At 39.0% G+C, this 24628-nt stretch overlaps 1 protein-coding gene across 1 annotated transcript in view; it reads right to left on the bottom strand.

Annotated features, from left to right (window-relative positions):
* Positions 1-143: 143 nt before the first annotated feature.
* CCDC187 (coiled-coil domain containing 187) overlaps positions 144-24628 on the bottom strand; it is a 64066-nt gene continuing 39581 nt past the window's right edge. Inside the window, exons 12-31 of the mRNA XM_080401977.1 lie at positions 22168-22274; positions 21653-21763; positions 20615-20718; positions 19852-19985; positions 19202-19347; positions 18877-19064; positions 18172-18259; positions 17162-17338; positions 16890-17068; positions 13508-13692; positions 12836-12948; positions 12149-12317; positions 11090-11211; positions 10712-10836; positions 10073-10152; positions 6726-9619; positions 5443-5784; positions 4578-4721; positions 3990-4115; positions 144-3691 (exon numbers count right to left, since the gene is read on the bottom strand). Coding sequence (XP_080258103.1) covers positions 3536-3691; positions 3990-4115; positions 4578-4721; positions 5443-5784; positions 6726-9619; positions 10073-10152; positions 10712-10836; positions 11090-11211; positions 12149-12317; positions 12836-12948; positions 13508-13692; positions 16890-17068; positions 17162-17338; positions 18172-18259; positions 18877-19064; positions 19202-19347; positions 19852-19985; positions 20615-20718; positions 21653-21763; positions 22168-22274 — 5690 coding nt within the window. The 3' untranslated portion in view covers positions 144-3535. The remainder of the gene's footprint in view (positions 3692-3989; positions 4116-4577; positions 4722-5442; positions 5785-6725; positions 9620-10072; positions 10153-10711; positions 10837-11089; positions 11212-12148; positions 12318-12835; positions 12949-13507; positions 13693-16889; positions 17069-17161; positions 17339-18171; positions 18260-18876; positions 19065-19201; positions 19348-19851; positions 19986-20614; positions 20719-21652; positions 21764-22167; positions 22275-24628) is intronic.

Below are 24628 nucleotides of genomic sequence, written 5' to 3'. Positions count from 1 at the left end.
GCCTCGCCCGGGCAGAATCCCTTGCTCCTTCTTGGTGCCCAAGTGTGTTGCCAAACCCGGTGACAGGGACACACCGAATAACCCCCTCGCCACAGCATTTAGAGCCGTGTTTCCCTCGGGGGATCTGAGGCAAAAAGTAAAAGCAACGAGGTTGAAACAACGGAGATGGCTTGGTGGACAGTTTCATGGTGCAGTGTATTATAGAAACCGAAATTTCAACGTCATGAAGCTTCTCACTGGGAAGAGATTTGAACAGCACAGCCATCCCAAAGCACGTCACTCCACGGGAAAGAGCCATTTCTCCTCAAAACTGGAGGTGCAATAAAAGACTGCACGTAGGATGCTGTGAGCAATAGAGAGGATGTTAGAAACCTTGCCCTTGTAGTAAATTCAGGTTGGTTGTGCACTAGTCATGGATTTTAGCATCTTTTATAGCTATAGCCACAGTATGAAAGTCTCCTTTTCTTTGTAAATACAAAGAATTTTCATTACATTAACAGAGGCAGAAAACTAACAGAGAACATATCCCTAGAGGGCAACTTCAGAGGAGTTTAAAACTCAGATAATGACAGACTGTGGTCCCTGAAAAGATAATTCTGTTACTCACAAACACTTCCTTTAATCCTTCAAGAACAAGTAGGAAACAAATGGGTCCAGATTCTTACTCAAGGCCCACCAGTGTGAATTCAGAGGTTAGAATCTAGTTATCATTGTTTCTGGCCAGTAATCCACAGACAGTACAAAGGTGGTAATCTTATAGACAGTAAAAATCCTCTGCTCTGAGAACTGAGTAACAGATTCTGCCACCTTTGCCTTTTCCTGATCCTTTCTTTTTTCTCAACTATTAGCATCTGGAGTGGTTCAGTCACATATCTTTTGCATCCATATCCACAGCTCTAAGTTACATGCTTGCTTGCATCATGTCCCAGCTGAGGAGTTTTCTGTCTCTGTTTTTCCTGGGTACTGTAAGCCACAAAATGAGATGGTTACAATAGTGGAGTCCAGCTGCTTCAAAGATTGAAAAATCTTGTGGAAGCTGCTAATTAGGATTTTGAAAATGTGCAGTGCCAAAGATACTTTAGGGTGCACTTTATTCAAAATAATTGTTAAATGTATGAAGATGAAAGAGATGGATGACAGGAAAATTAAATGTAGGGTTTAACTGAGAAATAATCATTTTCTATGAAAGATAATGACTCCTCTTGAGGCTAGTATCAAGATTTATTGACCCAGGAGGTTATTATTGATCAAAACCAAGGCAAGCAAAATATTAGACCTTGAAGGAGAGTAATCTTGATATTGAAGTCTTGCCACTGACTGAACAGGTCAATATATCTGGGTGCCAGAATCTAAGGTTTTGAACACAGAATGGTGGGTGATATTAAATATGTCTGACATGTTCTGTGTATACACTTTTTTATTCTCATCAGCAGTAGTTACTTTATAGCTGTGTCCTTCTGTATATAGCATCTTGCAAAGGTTCAGGCTTCACTCACAAACCTAATTGCAAATATAATGGTTATCTTCCTCAAGTGTAACATATAGCATAACATAAGGCACCACTCTGAAATAAAATGAGTCCTTCAACTATTCATTCACATATATAAGTGATATTTTAAATAGCTTTCATTCCAAACACAACAAGGATCCTGCTGCTGCTGCAAAACCATAGTGACAAACTGAAAAACTGTAGTGCTTCAATATATAGATTTGTCATTGTATCCAACAATTTGTCCATAAGTCCAGGAGAAAAAAAAAATAGAGTTAAATTCTGCTATAAACTGACAACAAGAAAACATTAATCTTAGGACAAATAACTTATCTGGATTAATTAATCAATGAGGATAAAAGTCAGAGACTTAAGAAAATGTACCACTAGGGACATGAAAATAGTTTATTGGATAAGATCAACAGTTAATGCGCTTGGGGCAGAAGCTGCCTTTTTATTTCTGTTCATATGGCAACTAGCAGGAGAGGGCTTTTTAACGGCCCCAGGAGCTGTCTGCAAAACAACAAAACTACTCCCGTTAACGAATGAGAATAGCAGTGTATACAATTTAATCTGCAATTCTAATTGTTTTCAGTAAAAATACATAAAAATGAGATAGGCTTTATTTTGTTTATTCAGAAAGCAAACAATTCAATATGAAAACAGTTAAGCCATCAGTATTTTAAAATAGAAAGAGAAAATGTATTTCTATTTTCCCCACTAAAACTAACTGTAAATATTGTGATTTTAAATGGAAGTTTATATATAGCTTATGTTTAATTGTCCTGCTTTTAATTTTGTTTGAAAGACACCCTGAATTAATGAATAAATCAGATCTACTTATATTCAATTTTTCAAAAATTAACTGTAAGAAATATTTGCACAATATTTATTTTTTTAAAAAAGTAACAAAAATTTAGTATTGGTGTTCTCAATGCAAAATAGGTGGGACCACAGCAACATACATAGTGAACAATTACAATGATGAGGGAATGCTTTTTTTTTGGTTTTATTAAAATCTTGATCTTTCCAATTTTGGCAATACAAAAGAATAGGATTATTAACTAGCAAAACAGAGGACAAAGTACATCCTCCTCAGCACCCTGTATTTAGATGTTGTAAGAATTCAAAGGGCTCATGTGAATTGCATGATAAATAACCTAATCACATGCACATACTTCATTTTCAGAAATTTGAGTTACTGATAGAAAAGTATCCCATTTAAAGTGCATTACATTGGTATTTGTCTCATTTACATAAAGTTGTAGACCTCAAAACTGAACGTCTGGCTCTAGATCCTGCCAGGGCAAGACCATTCCATGTGCCACATCTCTGAAGCCAACTCTGGCTACTTATAAGCAGTTCCGCAGTGTATGAAAAATATGGTGCACAGTCACCTTCAACTCTGCTGTACCCATCAGGAGCAGTTTTATACTTGTTGCAGTTAGAAGAGTTTATTCAGACTACAGAGGTCTGCAGCAATTCAGTTATTAGGAGATTTAATTCTATCTGCACATTTATGTTCTTAAGACAGTCACCTACAATTTTCTGAACATTATTTTCAAAAGATTATTCACTTACCTATCATCATTCACCACCTGAACATGATAACAGAGTAAGATAATTTACACATAAATTGGATTTGAACCCTGTTTATAGAGACTTCTATACAATTTGAAAACACGTTGTGCTCTTAAAATCCGTAAGCAAATAAAATGCTATCTTGACAAAAAAACCCAACCAGACAAGAATAAAATTTCCAGCCTTCAGATACTGTGTGACACTTACCTGAGATGACCACTGATCTCAATGAGAATTCCCAAAGCACAAAACACAAGGATAATATTTTGTGTAATATTTTTCTGTCTGCCTAATCTCTGCTTGCATCTCTTCTTTGTAAACATGAACAGGCAAATTAGGCCAAGGCCACACTGGTATTTGGTACAACATCTGAATTAAAATTCTCAAATCATGCCTTTCTTGCCTAAAAAAAATTAAAATATCAGAGACTAAAATTCCTCCATTAGGGCCTTTTAGGGAAGACTTCTAATGACAGGCTTTTCTCAGGTAAATCTCATTAAGAACTCTGATTGTATCAAGGATCAAGCTATCAAATATTTCTTCAGTCATTCTCATCTTCACAGTTAATTCGTCATCATCATAGTAAGTCCACTGAGATTCTTCTTTGCGGAGCTCCTGAATCTAAAATATAACATGAATATGAATGTTTACTTTGAGAGTAAGAGCATGATCCATTCTGAAAGGTACCAAGACACTGTACCTTATCCAACAACTTTATATATGCATTGTTCATTTATTTAATTTAAACCACTCATATGAACTCAAAATGCTGGATTAATATTGCAAATGTACTGAAAAGGAAGACAATAGCTTGAAGTTCTGAAGTTATTTTAAGTAAACACAATTCTCACAAAAGCATGAGAATTTCTAGTTTAGACCTAGAGAAAGTAAACAAATCTCCATTTGGAAGCCTGCTTACCAGAATAAGGTCCACTCTGTCTCTCTTACAGTTTCTGTACTTGGTCATATTAAGGAATTTTCTTTTCATTTGTAAGTCATTCTTTTCCAGGTTCATTATTTTAATAATTTCACCCTGAACAAATGTCTACAAAATAAAAAAAGCTGAAAAGAATTCTTCTTATAGTAATTCTGTCACTGTGAAGTTTGCAGATGAGTAACAGGTACCAGTGTGAAGGTCCAGCTCTAAATCTAGAAACGTCCCAAAGTTCAGGGAACTGATCTAGAAGTAGCTGATCAATACTGGCCAACCAACACATTTTAAACATCAGATTACTTCAGAGATTATGCCCAAAATAGTCATCACCAGGGAGATTTAGAAGCCCAGTTCCCATTCCTCCACAGAACTCCATCCACTAGGAATATTTAGACTAATCAGCTCAGTCTGTATTTATTCAAGCATTTCAGAGCAATGCTGTTCTCTTCTCTAATAACCTCAGTTACACTGCCATAATTCTCCCAAATTTCATGGTTTTGTCTTTTTGCCATTGCAATATCTGCTCTCTTCACTAACTCTTGTTATTGTACACTTTACATTCACAGAACATACCTTGACATCGTTGACATCTGTTCTTCTGCAAAGATGCCTGGAACAGTGAGATCCCAAATTGTCTTTCATCCATGGGTATGTATTTGCATTTGCAGTCACTTGATATTTTGCACATAGCAACTCATGGGTCAAATCAAATATAACCTGTAACAACAAAACCACAGGATCAACATACTGTTAATTCAACCAAGTGAATCTCTCACTGATGCCCTTCCGTAAGTTTGCTCAGCACTTCTGAAGAATGGTAGGCTAGTGACAGCACAGATTTGCATCTCAGTGCAAAATTTCCTAACGTCACCTGCATTGCTGGTGGTCCTACAGCTGATGTCATGACAACCGTTGTCTGAAGAGCATGTAAACCTGGTACAGCAGAAGGTAACTGGGCAGTAATGTGTGAACATTCACTAAGTATGGATGGCTTATACAAGAGGCCCTGAGGGGACCCTTTAATCTCCTCAGGCAGACAGAGGTCCACAAAACTCAGTAGTTTTAGGATGCTGAGGAACATTATGATCTGTCCAAACTCAGCAGGACATCCAAGGCAGGAGACTTGGACTCTTTAGTCTGCAGCTTTGCAGGGAGCTTGTTTTTTTTTCTGAACGGGCTCAAACCAGTCACTAGGCTAGGTGTTCAGGATCTCATGATTGAAGAGCTCTAGCAAAAGGCTTGTATCACGGCAAGGACATCTATTCTAGCAGAGTTATTTTGCAGTAGATTACCAGAAGCAGTATTCTGTAATACCTCTTTCAGTGTTCCTTTAGCTATGTTTAGTGTTAGCAGCTAGAATAATATTAAGTACTAGCTAATATGAGTCAGCCTACAGAACACTAGAAAAGTTTAATAACAGTTAGTGCTTTAAAAATACCTGATTATACATCCTCTTGCTTTCCGTTTCCAAATCATTTCCTGGGAGATCGTTACATTCAAAATACTTTGGCGCACTGATTCTCCTGAAATTTGAATATATGTTTTCTGGGGTCCATAATTCTTCAATAGCATATGCAGACAATTTCTTAACGTATGAACTGTAATGTGGTATCACAAGAGGAGCTTCCACAGTTTTCTTCCAAGGAGCTGAGTGCCACTGATCTAATTTGTACCAGTATTGCTTTTGTATTTGTCTCACCAGCATGTGTTGGTCAGAATTAGGCTGATCAAAATCTTCAGAGCTTCCAAAAACACCAGCATCAAGGATTTTTATAAGGAACTTCAGTAGAGAGAAAAAGAAAAGCCAGGTGACATATTCCATATTTCCCCACAATTTTTAGAGGTATCGAGAAGATTAGCAACTGATTAAGGTTACGCTTAAAACCAGCTTCTTACTCGTGGACTCAAGGAAATGCTGACTGATGAGTCATAAAAAAAAAAATAAATACCCATTTTAACCGTATTTGGCAGGTGTCAGAATTAGAATGAATTCCAAATCTGGAGTTCTATGAAAATTTTTGACACTTTGAAAGATTTTTGTTCTAAATCGGGACTACTCTCCCCACCACCTCAAAGCAAAATTTTTTTTAAAACAAACAAACAAACTTATCTGGTAGTACTTCCTGATGGACTATTTAAGAAGTAAAAATTAAACACTGTGGGATTGGAAGCAGCAGGCATCAAAAGCTTCCACTTCATTTGGAGTTTTAGTCTGCCAGGGGGCTGAAAAAAAAAAGTAAGAGCCTGGCAGGTCTGACTCTTGACTTTGCTAGAAGCTGCTGTGGAGCTAATACAGAATAGAAAGCTGAAGGTCTCAGAGCCAGAAGCTGCAAAGGAGTGAGGCAGATGAGCTGAGAGGTATCTAGGCTTGCTCTGAAATTAATAGACATTAAAGTTTGTGCAGAGTTATCAGTTTTGACTAACAGACAAATTCCAACAAAAGAGCTTCATTTGCTTTGTTTCGACTAGCTATAGCCACTATCCTCATGCTCAGCTTATCCTTGTCCTCCATACACACGCTATCTATCCACTGGCTGCAGGATAATTCCTTAAATGAGGAATTGGTCAGAATAAGTGAGCAGTCTGGTTCCAAATGTTGGAGTGATGTAATTTTTATGGATGATGAAAAGATGATGAAAGACTGGGCAACATAAATGCTTGCCTATGTAGATCCAGTTTTAGGTCCAACACTTTAAACAAAAACTTTCTCACTGTACTTACTGGCAAAGTGGATGGAGATGTCTCTGAAGATAAATGAAACATCTTGTCTGCTTTTGATCCGTGTTTTCTTTTAATTTTCTTATATTCTTTAACTGCATCATCTATAAATTTAGTTACAATTCTTTCTGATACTGTGTGACAACCATGAGCACTAAGCATATCAAAATCACACAGTAAAACCTCAGAAACCTTTGCTGATTGTTCAGATGAAGTAGCAACTGGATTTTCTTTGAGGAGAAACAGTTTCTGATTGTTGTCTTGTTTTAGGCCTTTGCCATAATTCGTCAGGTAGTTTTCAAAGGCACTTTTATATTTGTGATGAGCTGTTTCAGAAAAGGCAATTAAAGCATCAAACAGAAGTTTTTTACTGAGTTCACCTGCAATATCATCAGCAAGTTTATTTCTTTTCTGATCCTCTACCAAGCAACAAATATTTTTGCTTGTGTTTACCTCTTCTGCATTACTGGTCCTGCTTTTCATTGGAAGCACATCTGCAAGAATACTTTGTTTTATTTGTGTCAGTTCTGATTTTTCTTTATCTGATCCCAAGCACGTCAAGTTATTTTGACAGAGAAATTCATCACACTTGCACTGGTCAGAATGTGGAAAATTTTGCCCTTTTCCAGACAGCAAGGCAATGTGTAACCTACACTGGTTTTCTTTCACTTGTGATCCTCCTGCACTTTTTGATTCCTCTGCTTTCTCCTCTGTAAATCCTGCTCTCTGCTTATCATCTTCAGAATATTTGCAGTCTCCTTTGAAGGATTCATCATCACAGAAGGAGTCAGAGTCTTCATCCCCAGTGTAACTGGAACCATTTTCATTAGCCCTCAAGAGGTGTGAAATCTCGTCAGGTCTGACAAAGATACCACAGTCCTGAGCACACTCAAAATACTTCACTCCTTTGTAAGTTCCAGCATTATCACCTTCAGCTTTGTCAAGTGCAACACCAGCCCAATGGCCACTATCAAAGTAAGTCCGTCCTTTGAACATTAGAGTTCCAGGTTGGGTCTGCTTTACTAACACTCTGTCCCCAATTTCAAATGATAGTAATGGGTCATCGCTGTCCTCCTCAGCTTTGGGCAGTGTTAAGTATGTTTTGCATTGTTTCATCACGATGTCAGGACTTTTACCATCCTGACCAGAAGAAACAGTGTTTGACACAGGCAGAAATTCCAAATGTTGCAAAGATGTCTCATGGTCTCCATGTTGGTATTCTAATAAGCCCTTATTTGCACTGTAAATAGCTTTAGATAAAGATTGTTCTGAGAGGCTACCATCCTGAGTTGAAAAAGCATCAGTTGTCTCTCGATTGAACAGAGGAAATTCTTCAGGCACGATGTTATCAGGTAATGGGGGTAACACATCCATTTTCAGTGATATATCTTCATCCATACACTGTCTAGTCTCTGAGACTGTCATTTGTTCTGGTGGAGATGGGAAATCATCCACACTGAAGCTAGGATCATCATTTTTCATTGCATCTGCACCTAAAGGGGGAGGAGGAAGATCTTCACTTGGAAGTGACAAATCCTTTTTATTAGAGGATGGCAAGTCAGCACTTCCATAGGACAATACTTCATCAACAGGAGACAGTATTTCTGACAAGGTATCCTCATCAGCTGGAGGGAGACACTCATCACTAATAAAAGTTGTATCATCTTCACCTTTGGAAGAGCAGCTCTCGGCTTGAAACAACTGCTTTTTTGAGGGGACAGAAGAAAACAGTCCCCTCCTTGCTTCCTTTATAGCTTGTGTTTCATTTGTTGAGTTTTTTTGATTTCCTGTGGCCACCCTTTGCAAAGACTCAAATGAGTTGTTTTCTGTATGGACTTCCTGAGAAATCCCTGGCATGGACATGGGCAGAGATATAATCTTATTGAGTTTGCTGGATGCAAGTCTCTTGCTCAAAGGCTGTGCATGATTATTTTCACCTCCTGAAACTGACAAGTTTCTTGAAGATAGATGTGCCATTAATTTGTTATTTGCAATATCTTTGTCAGGTGAAAAAAAGTCAGCATTCCTAAGTTGGTCAGTAACTAAATCTAGATGTTTTGAAGAACCTGTCAGCAGAAACCCCGTTAGGTCTCTATTTTGATCCACAAATAAACTGTTGGTTCCGCCATCCTTTCTCACACTACTAGTTGTAGAACTCTGTTTCTGCTGTTCATAGAACTTAGGTGAGTAAATGCCATCCCTGCATGAAGAGCTGGCAACTGCATCTTTACCCTGTTCTGTGATCTCCTGAAAACAAGTTTTGTTTCTACTGTAGTTTTCTGAGGCATCCAGATGTGGTTGGTCCATTCCCTCAGCAGCATTATCAGATCGGGAGGAATCTGCTGAGTTTGTTTTGGAGTCATTGGCTTTGTCTGATGGAATGAAAGAAAGCAAATTATCAGTGCAGCCATGACCTGAAATATCTTCAGAGTATTTCTGGGTTTGTGATAAAGTCTCAGTGCTGTTATCTTCAGGCACTTCATCATGTTTATCACTAGGTAATGTTTCCTTTCCATTACTTATTGCTATTAGCATCTCTTTTGAAACATTAGGAAACACATCACCATTGTCATAGACAAACTCTTCTGGGATACAGACATCTGTGTCCTTTCCATTTTCCAGCTCTAATTCAGAGTCTGAAATGGAGCTTTCTGAGATGTCAATCCAAACTGCAGACACTTTCTGAAATTCTCGGAGAGAAGAGTCTGACTTGGCACTTTCAGGTCTCAGAGAGAAGTAGTTTGACTTGGATGATGATTCAGTGGAAGCTAATCCTTCAGAAAATGCTTTTAAATTTAGTTCTTCATCAGAAGCTTCATGAGAGACATGGTCTAAATGCTTCAAACACTGACTACCATCCATCTGATGGATCTCATAAGGGACAGGCACTTCCACTTCTTTAACTGGAACGTTTAAAAGAAATTTAAAAAAAAAATAAACCAGCATTTCAGAAAATACTATTTTATAGAAGAGGTTGCTGACAGGTAACTGGATTCAAATCCAGTAATCTTCAGCTGTAAATTGCATTCAGAAGACAGTAGTATTAAATATACAGCCAAGATTTGGACTATTTTTAATATTATTGTAAAAAAAATACTAGACTTATCAAATAAAGATGAGGAACTCAGTAAGCAAAGAAGCCAATACAATAGTGTCCAATGTAGCTGATCAGAAAAGTTTGAATGCAAGATTTTCATTAAGATCCCTATTATTTTGGCCCAATATGTAGCTTTGCTACCTGGTACAAGTAGTAGGTTATTATCCTCAATGGACAAACTCCACTAAGAAGTGTTACTCAGACTGTACGTTAAATAACTACAGAAACCCTATTGGGAAAAGGTGTTTCTTACCTTCTAACAAAGGGATTTCAGAAGCTGCTTTTTCATCTACATGTGTGATTTCCAGTTTTCTGTCGGAGTCTGTGCTAAATCTGAAAATACAACAGTATAGTTGGATTAAACTGAAATTATGAACTGTATGGTGTGCATTGTCATTCAAAAACATTGAGTAGAACATTAGATTTATTTGGGTATATTAGCTACCTACAGACAGCATAATGCAAACTGTTTGAATTGTTATTTCAGATGCTTTCTGTCTAGCCCAAAGCCTTCTGAAGACAATTTACCTCCCTCCTGATTTTGGCACCCCTTCAACTGAACTGCAAAGAATTAGATCACTTTTAAGAAAACTTGGCAGACAATGTTTGATGAGTGTGACAAGTATTATGTCAAACTTTTATAAAAGGAGTTTTTGGAGGGGTGGCGTTTGGGGGTAGTTTTTTTGTTCTTCAGTGGTGGTTTGGTTTTTTGGTGGTTTGGGGTTTTTTTAAGGTATACAAGAGGAAAAAAAATCCTAGGCTAATATCACTCAGGTCTGCCTTCTCTTTCCACAAGAGGACCACAACCATGGGCATAAAACAAGTAAGGCAAGTTTGACATGTAAGCATTGGAAAGTAAGATTGAAGATTTCAGCTTTGGCAGATACAGTACCTCTCTTCTTCTGATGACCTTTTTCTTAACTGGTTTTTCACTAATGTAGCTTCATTTGAAATCAGCATTGATCTTCTTTCCTTATTTTCATCATTGGAAGAAAGATCCTCCTTCCTTTTCCCAGCCTGCAGAGTGTGAACAAGAATCACTGAATAGATAGGAAACCTGAAGAATACCAGTGAATTGCTACTGGACTTCCCTCAGACTTAAGGGCAGTATTTTAACATGGTACAACAAAGCCTCAATACATCAGCTTCTCGGCCTGCAAGCTGAGTTCCAAACACAGTATCTTCGTGACAGTCAATACTGAGGATTTCTTCTGTTGAAAACTTGTGTGAGAAAAACCCAGTTAAGATGAATTATAAGCTTGCCACATGCCTGCAATGGACTGCAGGGATCCTGCTCTTCTCTTAGAGTTTTATGACTTCTCTGCTCCTTGTGTACTTTCTCCACTATCAGAGATTCTTTGTCTAGATCTTCTAAGGATGATATAGCATCACCTGAAATACACAAATTATTCAGATCAGGAGGCAATTTTATCTCAGTCACACAAAGCAGCCATGACTACAAGGATCTAAGTCTTGCTGCTAGCGTTTATGGCAGTAGCTACGCACTGACACTCTAGGTTATGAAACGGCACAAGACTCCTTGCCAAATATAAAAATGAAGTCAAAACACTAATGGTGAAATTGTGGTCCACTGAATTTCATGGAAATTTTTCTTTTTTCTTAAGGGACAGGATTTATTTCAGACAATTTGACATCCATCTGCTCAAAGCTAGGCTTGAGAAACTAGTTAAGGTGCAGCCTGTGCCAAACTTCTGTGACCAAGACCACTGTTTTTGAGTCTTAATTACTCAGATCTATAGCCTCCCTCACATGGTATCTAGGAGCAAATGCAGAAAGACAGTTCATTAGAAAAATAACACAAATACAAAATATTGCTACAATATGTAAATTTTTATAATACAGAGATTATGCATACCCAGAACTATGCAAATGATATAACTGGCTCATATATAAACAGTCAATTTTATTTTTTACATGTCCTGCTGAGAGCAAGAAATATGAACTGAGGATAAAACCTGGAAACAAAAATAACTCCAGCATGTCCTGTCGAAGTCTATCTTCAACTGATCTATGTTCTGTTAAAAAGGACACCCTTAAATTACTGAAAAAATGCCTCAAAAGAGAGTAAATTGTTAATGACACAATCAGAATAAGTTATGATTTTGTTTTGAGGAAGCAGTATAATCATATCTCATAATAAACCTTTGAGACATCTTCACCATCTTGCCTAGCGGTGATTTATATATTTGGTATAGTGAGCAAGACACTTAGGTAATAAATAGGAAGATTGTCTCTCTTTCTGTCTGGATTGAAGTTTGATTGAAGTGGTTGAAACAGATTGGACATAATAGCATTAAATATGATTTACCAGTTCCTTGAAGAGTATTTTCTGCCTGAACCAGGCATAAGTTACACAAAGCAGAAAGCATCCCCAAGCCTTTCACTGTGAACTTGCTGTCACAGGGATTAATATCTTCATTGTCTTTAGGATCTATCTTTGAGTTTGAAATAAGTGCCTTTTCCTCCAGCACAGATTCCTAGAATGTAAATATTTAAGAGACAAGGTTCATGTCTTCAGGGAAGAGGACTTTGCTGACAGAAAGAATAGTTAAGAGATCAGAGATTAAATCTACGTGTTCAAACTAAGATATACAAACTCATGTGGACTCCTGTGCAGATATACTGATGTTGTGGCTGTGTCACTGATGTAGGAAATAGGAAGGGGACAAGTCTCTGCAGCTGCTGTGGGCAAATAATAGTTTACTGCTCCAGGGTACAGGTTTAGTTTCTCCCTGAGCAGCACAGCACTTATCCATGGGAGATGGCTTAAACACATTGTCACCAGTTAGCAGAGAAAATGGAAGGGAAAGAAAATTGTGGTAAACCAGCCTGTGTCAAAATTCAGCCTTTAGCTGAAGTGCAAATAATGAACACAAGGCTGACTTTTACTTGATGTTCAAAACTGCCAAGTCTTGTGATGGTCCTAACTTAAAGCAAATATAACCTGGGGCACCATTTCTTTAGGCAGAAATGGAATTCCAGAGGTGATCCTTACCAGAAACACATGCTTCTTGCTTTCTTTTGTAACAGGTGTGGATATAGGTTCATCCATTCTAGCTGAATTTGCATGTTCCAGTGGTAATAAAACATGATCCTGAGCATTGAGCTCTGAAAGGTAAAACACTAAGTTACAATGTTTCCAGTGCTGCATTTTTTTTTATGATAATCACTTGATTACAGCTTTTTCTTTAGCTCAGTCAAAAAAGGCTTATTTAAAGAAATTTATAGTTGAGTAACATAGTTTTGCCCTACATATTCCTTGTCACACCAACAGAAGCTGAAATGACCAATGATCTTATCTACCCAATCTACCTTAGGAATCATTCAGTGACACAGCAGCAATTGTAAAGCCCACTTCCAGAAATGTCTAGATTCTGTCTCTTTCTTCCTCTATGCATAGCTGCTACCTCAACAAAACAACTTACACCTTTGTTACACCTTCTTCTTGCGAATCCTGAACAGAACCAAACCCCATGCTGGAGGTAACCAAGGAACAGATCAACATCACAAGCTCTCTCTCATGGGCTAATTAGCTCGATGGTTCTCTTCTGAAAGATCATTTGAAACTGCCCAAAGAACAGATAAGACTTCAACTTTTGACCTAAGTCATTCACTTTGAGTAAGTGGTCAAACATGGTTTGCTACAGAAGTCTTCTTTATCGGGTACCTGTGTTTTTGCAATCTTTAATCATAAAGACTGAGCCTGTGGCTTGACTAGTAGCACCACACACTTTCTTGGCCACCATTTCAGATGCACTGGGACCTTGCACACCAAGGGACTGCTCCAAACCTGGGGACTCCTCTGCCCATTTCTGGTATAGTAGCAGTGTTTTCTTGTTCTCAGTAGAAAAGCTGTAAACAGTTAGACAAGGAATTAATGGTTGGGAGGGTTTTTGTGTTTCCGAGTTAATCATGACAAATCTATATGAAGTCAATATAGGTATGAATTAAATGCTTCTGGTCATGCTTGATAGTACCTGTAGAGTGCTCACACGCCCATATGTTTTTAAACCAGCAAATCAGTAAAGCCAGAAACACTCTGAACGGTGCATTTATTTCTCCATTACCCTCACTCTCACTTTATACAGAAATTTATGTAGTCAGGTTTCTAATCTTCATAGACAAGAACAGGAGGAGACTGAAGAAATCATCAGCCGCAGAAAGACAAAACCAGGGTCAAACTCTGAACCTGTATGCCTCCTCCATTTCCAGTCAATGATACTGTATCACATTCCAACAGATCTCACTACATTTTCCACTTTAAGTATTGCATCACAACTTTATGAGCATTTGAGACATCAGATACTGATTGTGATGGTGACTTTGAACTTTCTAAACAGTCTCTTTACTGCAAAAGCACAAGGCAGCACAATTCATTGCTTTTTCCATTAGTGGTACAAGTTCTAGAATGCCCAGCTGAGGAAGTTACTCTGTCCAGAAAAAAAATTATCTGCATGTGGATTTTTTGGTTTTGTTGTTTTTTTTAATTTATTTTTTATTACAATAACAATTTTAAAATTTAAATATGTTCTTGAATAGAATAAAATTAACAATATGACAGTGTCTAGGACCTAAATCCCTATTTTTTTTTTAATGTGAAGAAAGCAGGCCTATATATATATTAAACATCACTAATGTTTAAGGATTTCAAAATAACTATCCCGATTCAGAAGATATATTCCCAATTCTTATTTAAAAGCTTGTCCATTTATAATAGAAGTTAATATAACATCCACTTATAACACAAGAAATAGAAGTTTCTCTATTCCTTGTTTCTAGTATTTAACGTCCATTAACAAAGCCCCAAGCCAGCAGCTTTTGGTCATTTATTATTTCAGTTTGCTTTAATTTTAAAAATTATTTCCCAACCCTTTCCATCTCCATACAGTCCTGCTTATTAACTGTCTTCCTGATCAGTATAAAATGTGAACATACCCACACTGGTGGATAGATAGCGTAATTACCACTCAGCACTCTTACCTAGGAAAGAGATCTATAGACAATCACCCAGCAGCCAGAGTTTGGGTGCACTGTGAGTTCCACCAGACTGTCTGCTCTAGACTGATGCTAATATTCACTGTTCTCCTATGAGCAGGCTTGTCAGTAATAAGTGAAAGCACAGCCAAGAAACCTTTTAAAGATTTCTGTGACTTGTAATCAATAACACCATGAATTATAGATCAGTTTCATGCAGGGATTTATTTGAAAGCCTTTCCCCATGGGGACTTAAGTAAAATGCACAAACCTGACTCACCAGTCTGCTAAAGGTCTGGGTAACACTAAATGAAAGGGTGTTGTGTTTTTTTTTAATTCATATAGATATATATTTGTCTTTAACTGCCTTTTTTTTTTTCCTGAAGCAAACTAGATTTTTGTTCATCTGAGCCTACTTTGGAAGGCTAGTGTTCTGAGCAGTGTAGTTACTGCTGGGTCCTCATCTGCACTGCTCAGTGCCTTGAGCTCAGTGGGAAGCAAACGGGGATGCTGGGGATACAGCACCTGGGGAACAGGAGGCTGGTGCTTTCTCACAACAGTCTGACCCAACTCCTGAATTACCTCCACCCGTGGGCATTTTACCTGATGCCTTTGATGCTTCAGTTTAAGCATAAAATTAAGCCCATAGTACAAAAGTCTTCTGTGGTTAAATCCTAAGTGAAACACAAACCTGCTCTGAGGGGTTAAGTGATACATAGGCTTAAAGCCAGAGGATGACAAAGGAGTGAATTTCACCAATTAAATCAATAATTTTCTACTCATTCTGTATGGGTATTTTGAAATCTAATTAATATATAGTTGCAAAGTGGTTTGAATTTGTAGTTAAAAGCCACCATGAAAATGTGAACTATCATTAGCAGTTGTGTGGCATCATTAAAAAAAAAACCTGGTTATTAATGCTATGTAAATTAACTTGCTTAGGCCCGATGTCAAAGCTACATTTGTTCCTAACATTGCAGTGACAGGCCCCAGTCCCACAGACTTAGGTAATACTACTTAATATTTTACAGTGCAGATGATCATAGTGAAATATGTTTATCTGCTTGTACAAAAAATGCAGAGTTTTAAATTGATACGTAAAGCATTCAAAGACTGGCTTTCTTAAAGCACAGAGGACTGTGACACTGAATGCAAGAGCATGGAACCATTCTAATGAAAGCACAACTGCCTGGGGAACAAATGTTAATCCTGTGTGCAAAAGGTGGAGTAAATAGTTTATTGTGCACCCCTTCCGTGTGCAATAACTTTGTGATGGCAGCCAAACATGCCTTTTTTCCCAGCATGAAACAAACTTGTCCAACTTCTAATAATAAATCCAAATAACAGTACTATATGTATATATAGTACATATATATATGTACTATATATATAGACACAGATATATACATATACAGAAAACTCTAGATTTTAGGATTAAGGCTCAGATTAAAGCTTGCTGTAGTGAAGGAGTTAATATTTGTGACACAGAAGTACTGAGATCACAATGTAACTCCCTGGCTACCACCAGGAGTATTTTTATTTATCAGTAGTGTCCCTGAAAAACAGTACAATCAGTATACTGACTCAAACAACTGTCTCTTAACATTCAAGACTTCACTAAAAACATTTTTCCCCCTGCACAGGAGGATACTTTTTAAAGAATGGAAAAATCTGAAATAAATATACTGTTTCTTATTGCTGTATTGAAGTGATGATTGTATTCTACCTGAATAATTTAATAAGTGGTATGGAAAGGATCTCCAGCTACAGGTCCAGACACCTTCATTTACTTGATGCTGTTTACATACCTTGCAATAAGCTGGTCCCTGTCCTGAGCAGCTTACCATTTTGGACACATGGAGGAGGCAAACAATGAAGCAAAATGGTCAAAATGATAAGCAGTGACCTTGATGCATCAACTGCTTGAATGCAGAAGTTTTCAAACCTTGTCATTATAAAACTCCCTCTTGGCAGCATTTGAAGCTCACACAATTATCTAGGACATAACTGCTTCCATTTTATCTACTAGATTGGCTCTTATCTTCAGCCACCACTGTGGAAAGGGTTTTACTTACCCCTCATGTTCCTTGCTTTGTTTATTCTCTAGCTGGACACAAGCCTCTTTACTCCCTGACAGATCAGGCCATTCTAGGTTGGCTGTGGACTCTGCTGAAGAGGAGTATAACTTTGGGCTGGAAATAAGTTTCGTGGTCTTCAGCTTTATTGCTTCTTCAGTTGCTGGGCTCCTTGTAAGCTAAAAGGAAAAGGTAATACATAAGGTTTCACCTGGGGTCCTTAGCTGCAGTGTCAGCTCTGACTTCAGCTACTATCTGCTCAAAAAACCAACCAAGACATCTAGCGAATGTGGTTTAATAACCTCTTGCTTCTTAGCCAAATTATGCAGCTTTTCCTGGAGTTGTGCCGTTGAGTGCCGCATCATTAAGATTTCTCTTTGCTGCTTTAATAAAAGCTTTCTTTCTTGATGGGCTGCCCTGTAGATGTTTTGCAGGTGCTGGATTTCTGCCTACACAAAGCAGAAAAAGAAAGGAGTGCAAGAGAACTAAGATAACAGAGAAAAGAGACCTACTTAAAGATATGTATAGTATTTCTTAACATAAGGCAATACTACTCACAAAATACCCTGTAAATTCAATATGCAGGTTTTATTCCTTTTTTGTGATTTTTTTTTTGCAGTTTTATTTTTCACTAATGCTGACTGGGGGTTACCTGTAAAAACTAATGGCAGGTAAGGGGATATTTCATTGCCTGAGTGATGCCGTGTATGAGAGGTGAGACCTTTGGAAATTAATTATTTTCAGGTCATACAAAACTACAGGTTGCTTGTGGTTTGCACTCTGCATAGTAATTCCTTGAAGTAAAGGAAAGGCTTGTACTACATCAGAGTAGGACAAATTTTCTGACTACCAAGTGTAATTATGATCCCAGCATTCCTCTCAGTAGTGGGAGAACTGAGACTATAAAATTAGCTGTCAGGTTAATTTAATATATTTCAACATCAGAAGCATAAATTTGCATAAATCAGTGGAAACCTACATTATATGACCTGTTTATTATGGCACAAATAGAAATATCCACAATAACAGTGGAGTAGCAGGGAAAAAAAAAAAAAAAGAAAAAGGTGTTTTCTTTTCTCTAAGATTTACAGACTGCTGACTTTGGCACAAAAACCCCACCTTACCGAATATAGGAAGCAAAGCAGAGTAATGCATGTGAAATGACACCACTGACTTTTTGAAAAACAAACCCCACTTGCTCCGACAGCTCCAGGCACCTCCCCACGTTGCATTCTCCCACTGTTGGTAAGTTGAAATTCAGCTCCTCTTGCTGCAGTATTACCTGCTCCTGTTTCAGCTCAGTTAGGATTTTGCGCTGCTTTGTGGCCACGGCAGAGGCTCCTTTACTATCTTGCCGTTTTTCCAGGCAGCTGGAGACCAGAGAAGGATGGGGATCACAATCAGACAACTACATGCCATGAATTTAATGCTCTTCAGAAAACAATGCCAGGGATAGGAGCAAAGCCCCTCTCCAAGCAACTCTAAGTGCAGCAGTAGCTATGGAAGGCTCCCTGCAGGAAGTTTTGCTGGACTTGGAGGACATCTCACCACCCTGGGGCTGTATTGCTCAGACATCTCCTGAGGCAGCCAGACTTCCCTTAGCACTCTGTACACAGCACTGAGTGGTGAGGGACACCATGCACTGGGGGGGCTCAAACTGTACCTCGTGGTGTCCCAGCCCAGCCAGCGCTGAGGGACACCTCTCACCATCCCCAAGTGTCCTAGCCCAGCCAGTGCTGAGCAGGGGCTCACACCACACCTCAAGGACGCTGCAGTAGGGAGCTCAACTGTGCTCTGGAGAGAATGAAACTGTGCAGACTCCCCTCCTCTTACAGGAAAAGTGCAGGTAAAGCAGAAGGATTTTATATAAACTCTTTTCCCCTTGAAAGGAAGAAAAAAAGTGTCCTGACTAAGCAGGCAGCTGCACCTCCACCTTCTGCAGAGGGACCTGTCCCTGTCAGGGCAGGCCTGCAACATCTCTCCTCACCGTCTCTGGTGGCCCAGCCAGGCCAGCTCGGCCCTGGCTTTCTCCCGGAGAGCTTTTTTGCGGAGCGTGAGGAGGGCAGCCTGGTGTCGAGCTCGCAGCTCTTCTCCCCTGAGACACTGTTCCATCATGGCCAAGCTGAAATGGCAGAAGGTGCTGGAGCCTCCGTAGTGCCGGCTGACTTTGCTCCACTGGGGACAGAACAGAGCATCCTGCATATTCAAGAAGCGCTGCACAGGTGACGAGTTTGACGTAGGGACTAAAAGCCAGAAAAAAAGAAAAACCCAAAACAAAACACCCCACACACTGCTACAAGAGCTGGTGTTACCTGGCTGTTGGAGCTGGGCTGTTCGCTGCTCTCCGCAGTGTCGTCCCCTGCACAGGTCTCCCTGGGGGGCAGATCCACTGGAGGTGACAACAGATTCAAGGTTTGATCATCATGCAGTGGCTTCCCATACTCTTCTGGCAGGGATCCTAAGGAAAAAATTTTAAGTCATTGTAAATAAAATTTTTCACTGCAACAGAAGGAAAAAAAGACCCAAGAAAACAGTTCCTACAGTACATGAGTTAGCACCCGTTCCTGAATTCAAGGTGCCTTTTCAAAGACTTGGCAGCCAGGTCTGTGTGCTGCCCTTGGCAGGAGCCTGGGAACAATCATCCTGCAGCTGCTCACTCACAGGAGCAAGCTACAAATGCTAACCTTGCTTTCAAGTGAAATCATGGCAAACAGCTAAAAAGAAAAAGTAAATAACTTCCAAGATTGTTTTCTGTAGAAGGGGCAAGATTACAAAGGGAGATCGCTGTAGTTTAAGTATGCATAATGAACATAAGTATTTAGGTCAAAAATTTCAAAATCAGTTAGCAAATCAGCAAACTTTGTGTGTGTTCCAGTGCCTCAATGCTGCGCTGTTTCTCATGCCACGCTATAAAGTGTTGTTGTTTGCCCAGTACCACCAAATCCTTTAACTTAGTGTTCACCTTCTTGAAGCACTGAGCAATATGGCCCCCTTTCTCCCAGAGGTTTTCTTTCTCCCACTATTTTGGGATCCACTGGACTGCAATCTCTTTCCATCTCCAATGCAGATTGTTTCAGTGAATGCATCTCTTGATAACTGAAGGTAAGAAAGGAAATATTTTCTTATTGCAATCAAAAATACTCTTTCAGTTCCTAGCTTTCATAGCTATCCTCTGTGGAGGCTGAATCTTTTTCAAAGCAGCATGGTGCTCATTTTTATGCAGTATTAGAAGTTTGACATGTGCAAAGGTGCCTTTCTGGTAATCGTATCCATAAGACGCTAGAAGCAATTCTCAAGTCTTTGATCTATGCCACCTTAAATGAACATTAAAATGTGCACATACGATATTCTCATTCACACCAAGGTATATGATGGCAAAGCAAAGTAAGGACATTTGTGGTTTCCTATGGGTTTCAAAGGGGCTTCTACCTTTTAAAAAATGCAAGATCTCTCACAACATTGGAAACACATTTATACTATGGTTTGTGCATAAATATGAGTAGAAATACTGTATCACAAAGATGGATAGTTCACAGCAGATATCTGAATTAATAAAATTGTTAGGCCATAGTCTTAACATTAATGTGACAGCCATGTAAGCTGCTCTTAAATGATTTGAACATCCATTTTAGAAACACTGTGCAAATGCTTTAGTGCCCCAAGTCATTCATGTAGTCAAACCACAGGCTAAACCAAAGTGCCTCGTTGTGTACAGCCTCCTGTACCTGCCAGCCGTGTTGTCACCTTCTGATTGGTGTCCTCTCAAGGTTTGCTCTGCATGGTTCAGTCTTGGCCCAGAAGAATAACTGCCACTGGAGCTACCACTCTCCTGCAAACACAGAGCATTCATGTCTATGGCCAGTTTCTATTGCCTAAAGGCAGAACTTTCAAGCTTTCTTCCCTCATCTTCTTAGGAAAGCCCTTCGTTGTAGGTAATGCTTTTCTTATGCAAATAATTGCTAAAGAGTTGGATTAACTAATGAGCTGGATACTACTCACAGTGTAAAAACTGTGTGGGCATATGGAAGTAAGGCAGTATAGCAGCTCAGAAACTATTGTGTATTTAGAGCTGCCTTCATGGGAGTCAGGGTACTATGTTCATACTAAGGGCTTTAAAAAAACCAAAAAACCAACATACAGAGGTCGCTTCTGTCTGAGCTGTTCAAACATATTGAGAGACATTAACTTCGCTAAAGTATCCTCCAAAGCAAATACTCGCAACAATGAGAGCTTGAAACTGCACATGAAGTCTGACCTTGTGTTTATGCATATGGGGCTAAATTCTTATTCTAATAGGCACTGAATTCCATCAGTTCCTAGCTGACTTCAGAATCTGAGGCTGGAAGGTAAACAAGAAATAAACAGCATGCTAAAGTTTTGGGGATTTTTGTTTGCTCATTTTAAAAAAGATTTTTTTGTCAAGATCAGCATCTCACAAGGCTCTCTGCCTGAGCAAGTATCACAGTAACCAGCTCTTGAGGACTTAAATGCCCTTCTCTTGATTTTACAGCAAAACCAGCTGTAGACATCAAAAACTGCAGTACCCGAGTGGTTTCAGCCCAACAGTCCAAATGACAGCCTAAGGGACTCGGTTACATGAGAGACCCTTTCAAAAAGTTACTGTGATCTACAGTTTCTAATCAGTTAAAAAAAAACCCTCTTTTGATTAAGGGACTCTACATGAGGTAAAAAACCAGTGGGGACTGGAAGAACATTTCGCTGGATCCAGAAGTGGTAGCACAGGATCTGAAATGATTACTGACCTCTGAATTGCACTGAAGCAGATCACTCAAAAACCTCTGGCTTTCTTGAACCTCTAGCTTTGCTTTCTCCTTCAGCTCTGTAAGCTTCTGTTTCTGCTGGAGTTGATGGACCTGTGTTAGGAAATAACATGCTATAAATTATATTTTTAACCAAGCCACATGACTCCTCCGAGCTGGGGGGCAAAGAGCAGCAAACTCCAAGGGAAGGCAGCACAGGTATTGCACAGCTGACTCCTGCCACATCCTGCTGCTTTTGGAATGCAGTACAAATGCTTGCTTTGGCTGCAGCAAAGCAATGCAGTCTTACCCCCAGTGCTAGACTAGGATCTCCAAACAGCAAATTAAGGCTGGCACCTCTCCTTTATAGCTACATGGAGTTTAGAAACCTGATGCACAGTCAGCTGATGCCAGCTGATTAAAGCCTAAACACACCTGAATCCAGGGACATCTAGCACCTTTTTACCTGGGATAGCAGAACTTGAATTACTCTTTGTTGCATAGGTTGCTCACTGTACCTTCAGTTTGTGAGCCAGTAGCAGGGAGGTTTGCCTCAAATTTTCCAGGTGGCTCCTGTGTTTCTCTTCCAGTTCTGTGCAGCTAGGGTCTCCCTCACCAGCAGAAGCTTAGGAAATAGATGGTAACAGTCACCATTTCTTAATTCAAAAAAATCTCTGCTCCATTTAATAGGTGCCAGCTGAAGAAAGTATCAGAGTTAACCAGAGGGAGGCAGTAGAAGTAGATTCCTTCAGATTCCAGTTACTGCCCTGCAAATGCGTTCTCACACTGTCAAAGTCCTTCGGGATTTAAGTATTTGCTAAGTGTTTTGCCAGCAGAGCTAACTTGCTGGGTCACTTTGAGGCCAGTATACCTTGTAAACAGTCTAACTGTATGGTATTTTCAATGGGGTCCCATAACATCTGCTTCTCAGCGTTATTTGCTGCATATCAGACCTGACTGTACTTCTCAAAACATGCCTAAGTCCCAATACACAGACTCAAACAAGGGACCACCAGAAGAGGAAGGGGTGATGTGTACATTGTTCCTAACTGCATTTTCCTTTTGAATTCTCCCTGGGTCTATTTTTGGAAGCCTCCCAAATCCAACATCTGTCTTTATTCCTGGAATAACTTCTCTGCATACATTTACTTCTTCTACCATATCAGAAGAAGGAAAATGTCACTACCTACATGCTGTCAAGAAATCCATTAGCATTAAGTCCTGCAGGTATTAGGGAGAGGGGAAGAGGTAGGACTCAAGAGGGCCTATGCCAGGGAAGAAAAGGACTGGGGAGCAATCCCTATTCTAAGCCTGAAGCTCAGAGCATCCATTATTGCCATTCTTGTTCCTGCTGCTCCTTCACTGCACCAACAGGGTCAGACCCACTAGTTACAGAAGAAGAAAAGCTTCCCAACCTGGTCACATCTTTGGGAACTCTAGTAACATCATGTGTGCCCCTTCCATCTTGCAGCTTCTCCCTGTGCAGGGCTGCAGGCTTGATTTCTGTCTTTTGTCACAGAGGGACACAAACCCCTGAAAAAAACCTTTTGCTTTTAAGTGGGGAAAACAACTCTTGCTCCAGGTGCTACTGCTACTTCCTTATTGTAACTCTTTTGTCTGTCTTTTACAGTATAGGTGATGTAATGTTTACCAGTGGTATGTTCTTGGCTGCTTTGAGCTTCTCAGATGAATTGCTAAGCTTATGTAAACAGGTTGTGTGTTTACTCTGTGCTGTGCCACTGTCACAGCAACCAGAATCATAAATGAACTGAAGTGTGAGTCATAAATAGAAATAGGTTTGACTTGGAAACTTGAGATAAAATCTGTATCCCTATCCACATTGTCTGAATCCAAATTACTCTGTGCCTCAAGATAAGCCCGCTCAAAGTTTGTTTTTGCTTTAAATACTGAAGAATCTTTTAACATGGAAGGAGCAGAGACCTGAGCTTCTTGGCATGCCAGGATGCTTTTCCTATTTACATGGATGTGAGTGAAACAAAATATTATGTTTCAAGCCTGATGCAGATTTTCTATTAGAATGATGCTGTGTTTTTATAAACAGCTTGATTGCAAATTTCACTTACCACTTACGGTGTTGCTATAGGAGGCTTTTTGTAACTCCCTACTTTTCAGAATCAAGAGACTGGATGAAAATCTCATCTTTTACTTCAGTAATGAGTATCTCCTGGTTCTGGAGCATTGTTTGAAAAGGCAAAATCATACTGAATTACCTAGAAATCACATGCCCAATAGAGTTCATCCTTTTAAAAAGATTTTTGGTTTTACCCCAGTCTTTCTAATTTTGATGACTGATTCAGATGCTTTAATGCACTGATGATTTTGTGAAATGGTATTTAGGAAAATTCTGTGGGTGAAAGAGCTGTTGTTTCTGCAGGAAAGTTTAACTACTGGTTTTATGCAATATAACAGAAAAAAGACAAGTGAACAGTTCTTTAGTGGGTATACAAAGAGCTCATCACTTTCAAAAGCCAGATGAGGATGCCTCCTTCAACAATAATAAGGTCATTTTATAATCTATATATATCTATTGATGTGAATTTATCTGAGAAGCTTTTAATACTAATATCTGGGCCATTTTGAAGTATGATAATCTATTAGGATATTGTTTTAAACTGGCAAGTATTTTCAATTTGTGTCTCAAACTGAACAATGTTATTGTTGTTCTGCTCAAAGCCTGAACAATGGTATTGATCTCAAAATGAATACAACATTTGTTCTGACCTGTTTTCACTCCTTTTGATCATAATTTTCCTAATTGTGGCCAGTTCCAGATGCATTTCTTGTGTTGCAACATCCTGCGTTAAAGAAAATACCATCTGGCTAAACTTCACGTCCTCTTATGTTATGATGAATGGCATTTTACTGCATACCCAGATAGCTTCAATGTACATACGCTCAGTCTTTTTTAAAAAAAGCTATTTGTTAAATCACTTTCCGCTGCACTGGCAGAATCTCAGT

Source organism: Falco punctatus (assembly GCF_963210335.1).
Source record: "Falco punctatus genome assembly, chromosome: 9".
In the NCBI taxonomy this organism is placed as follows: Eukaryota; Metazoa; Chordata; class Aves; order Falconiformes; family Falconidae; genus Falco; species Falco punctatus.
This window is presented reverse-complemented; position numbering and strand designations above follow the sequence as displayed.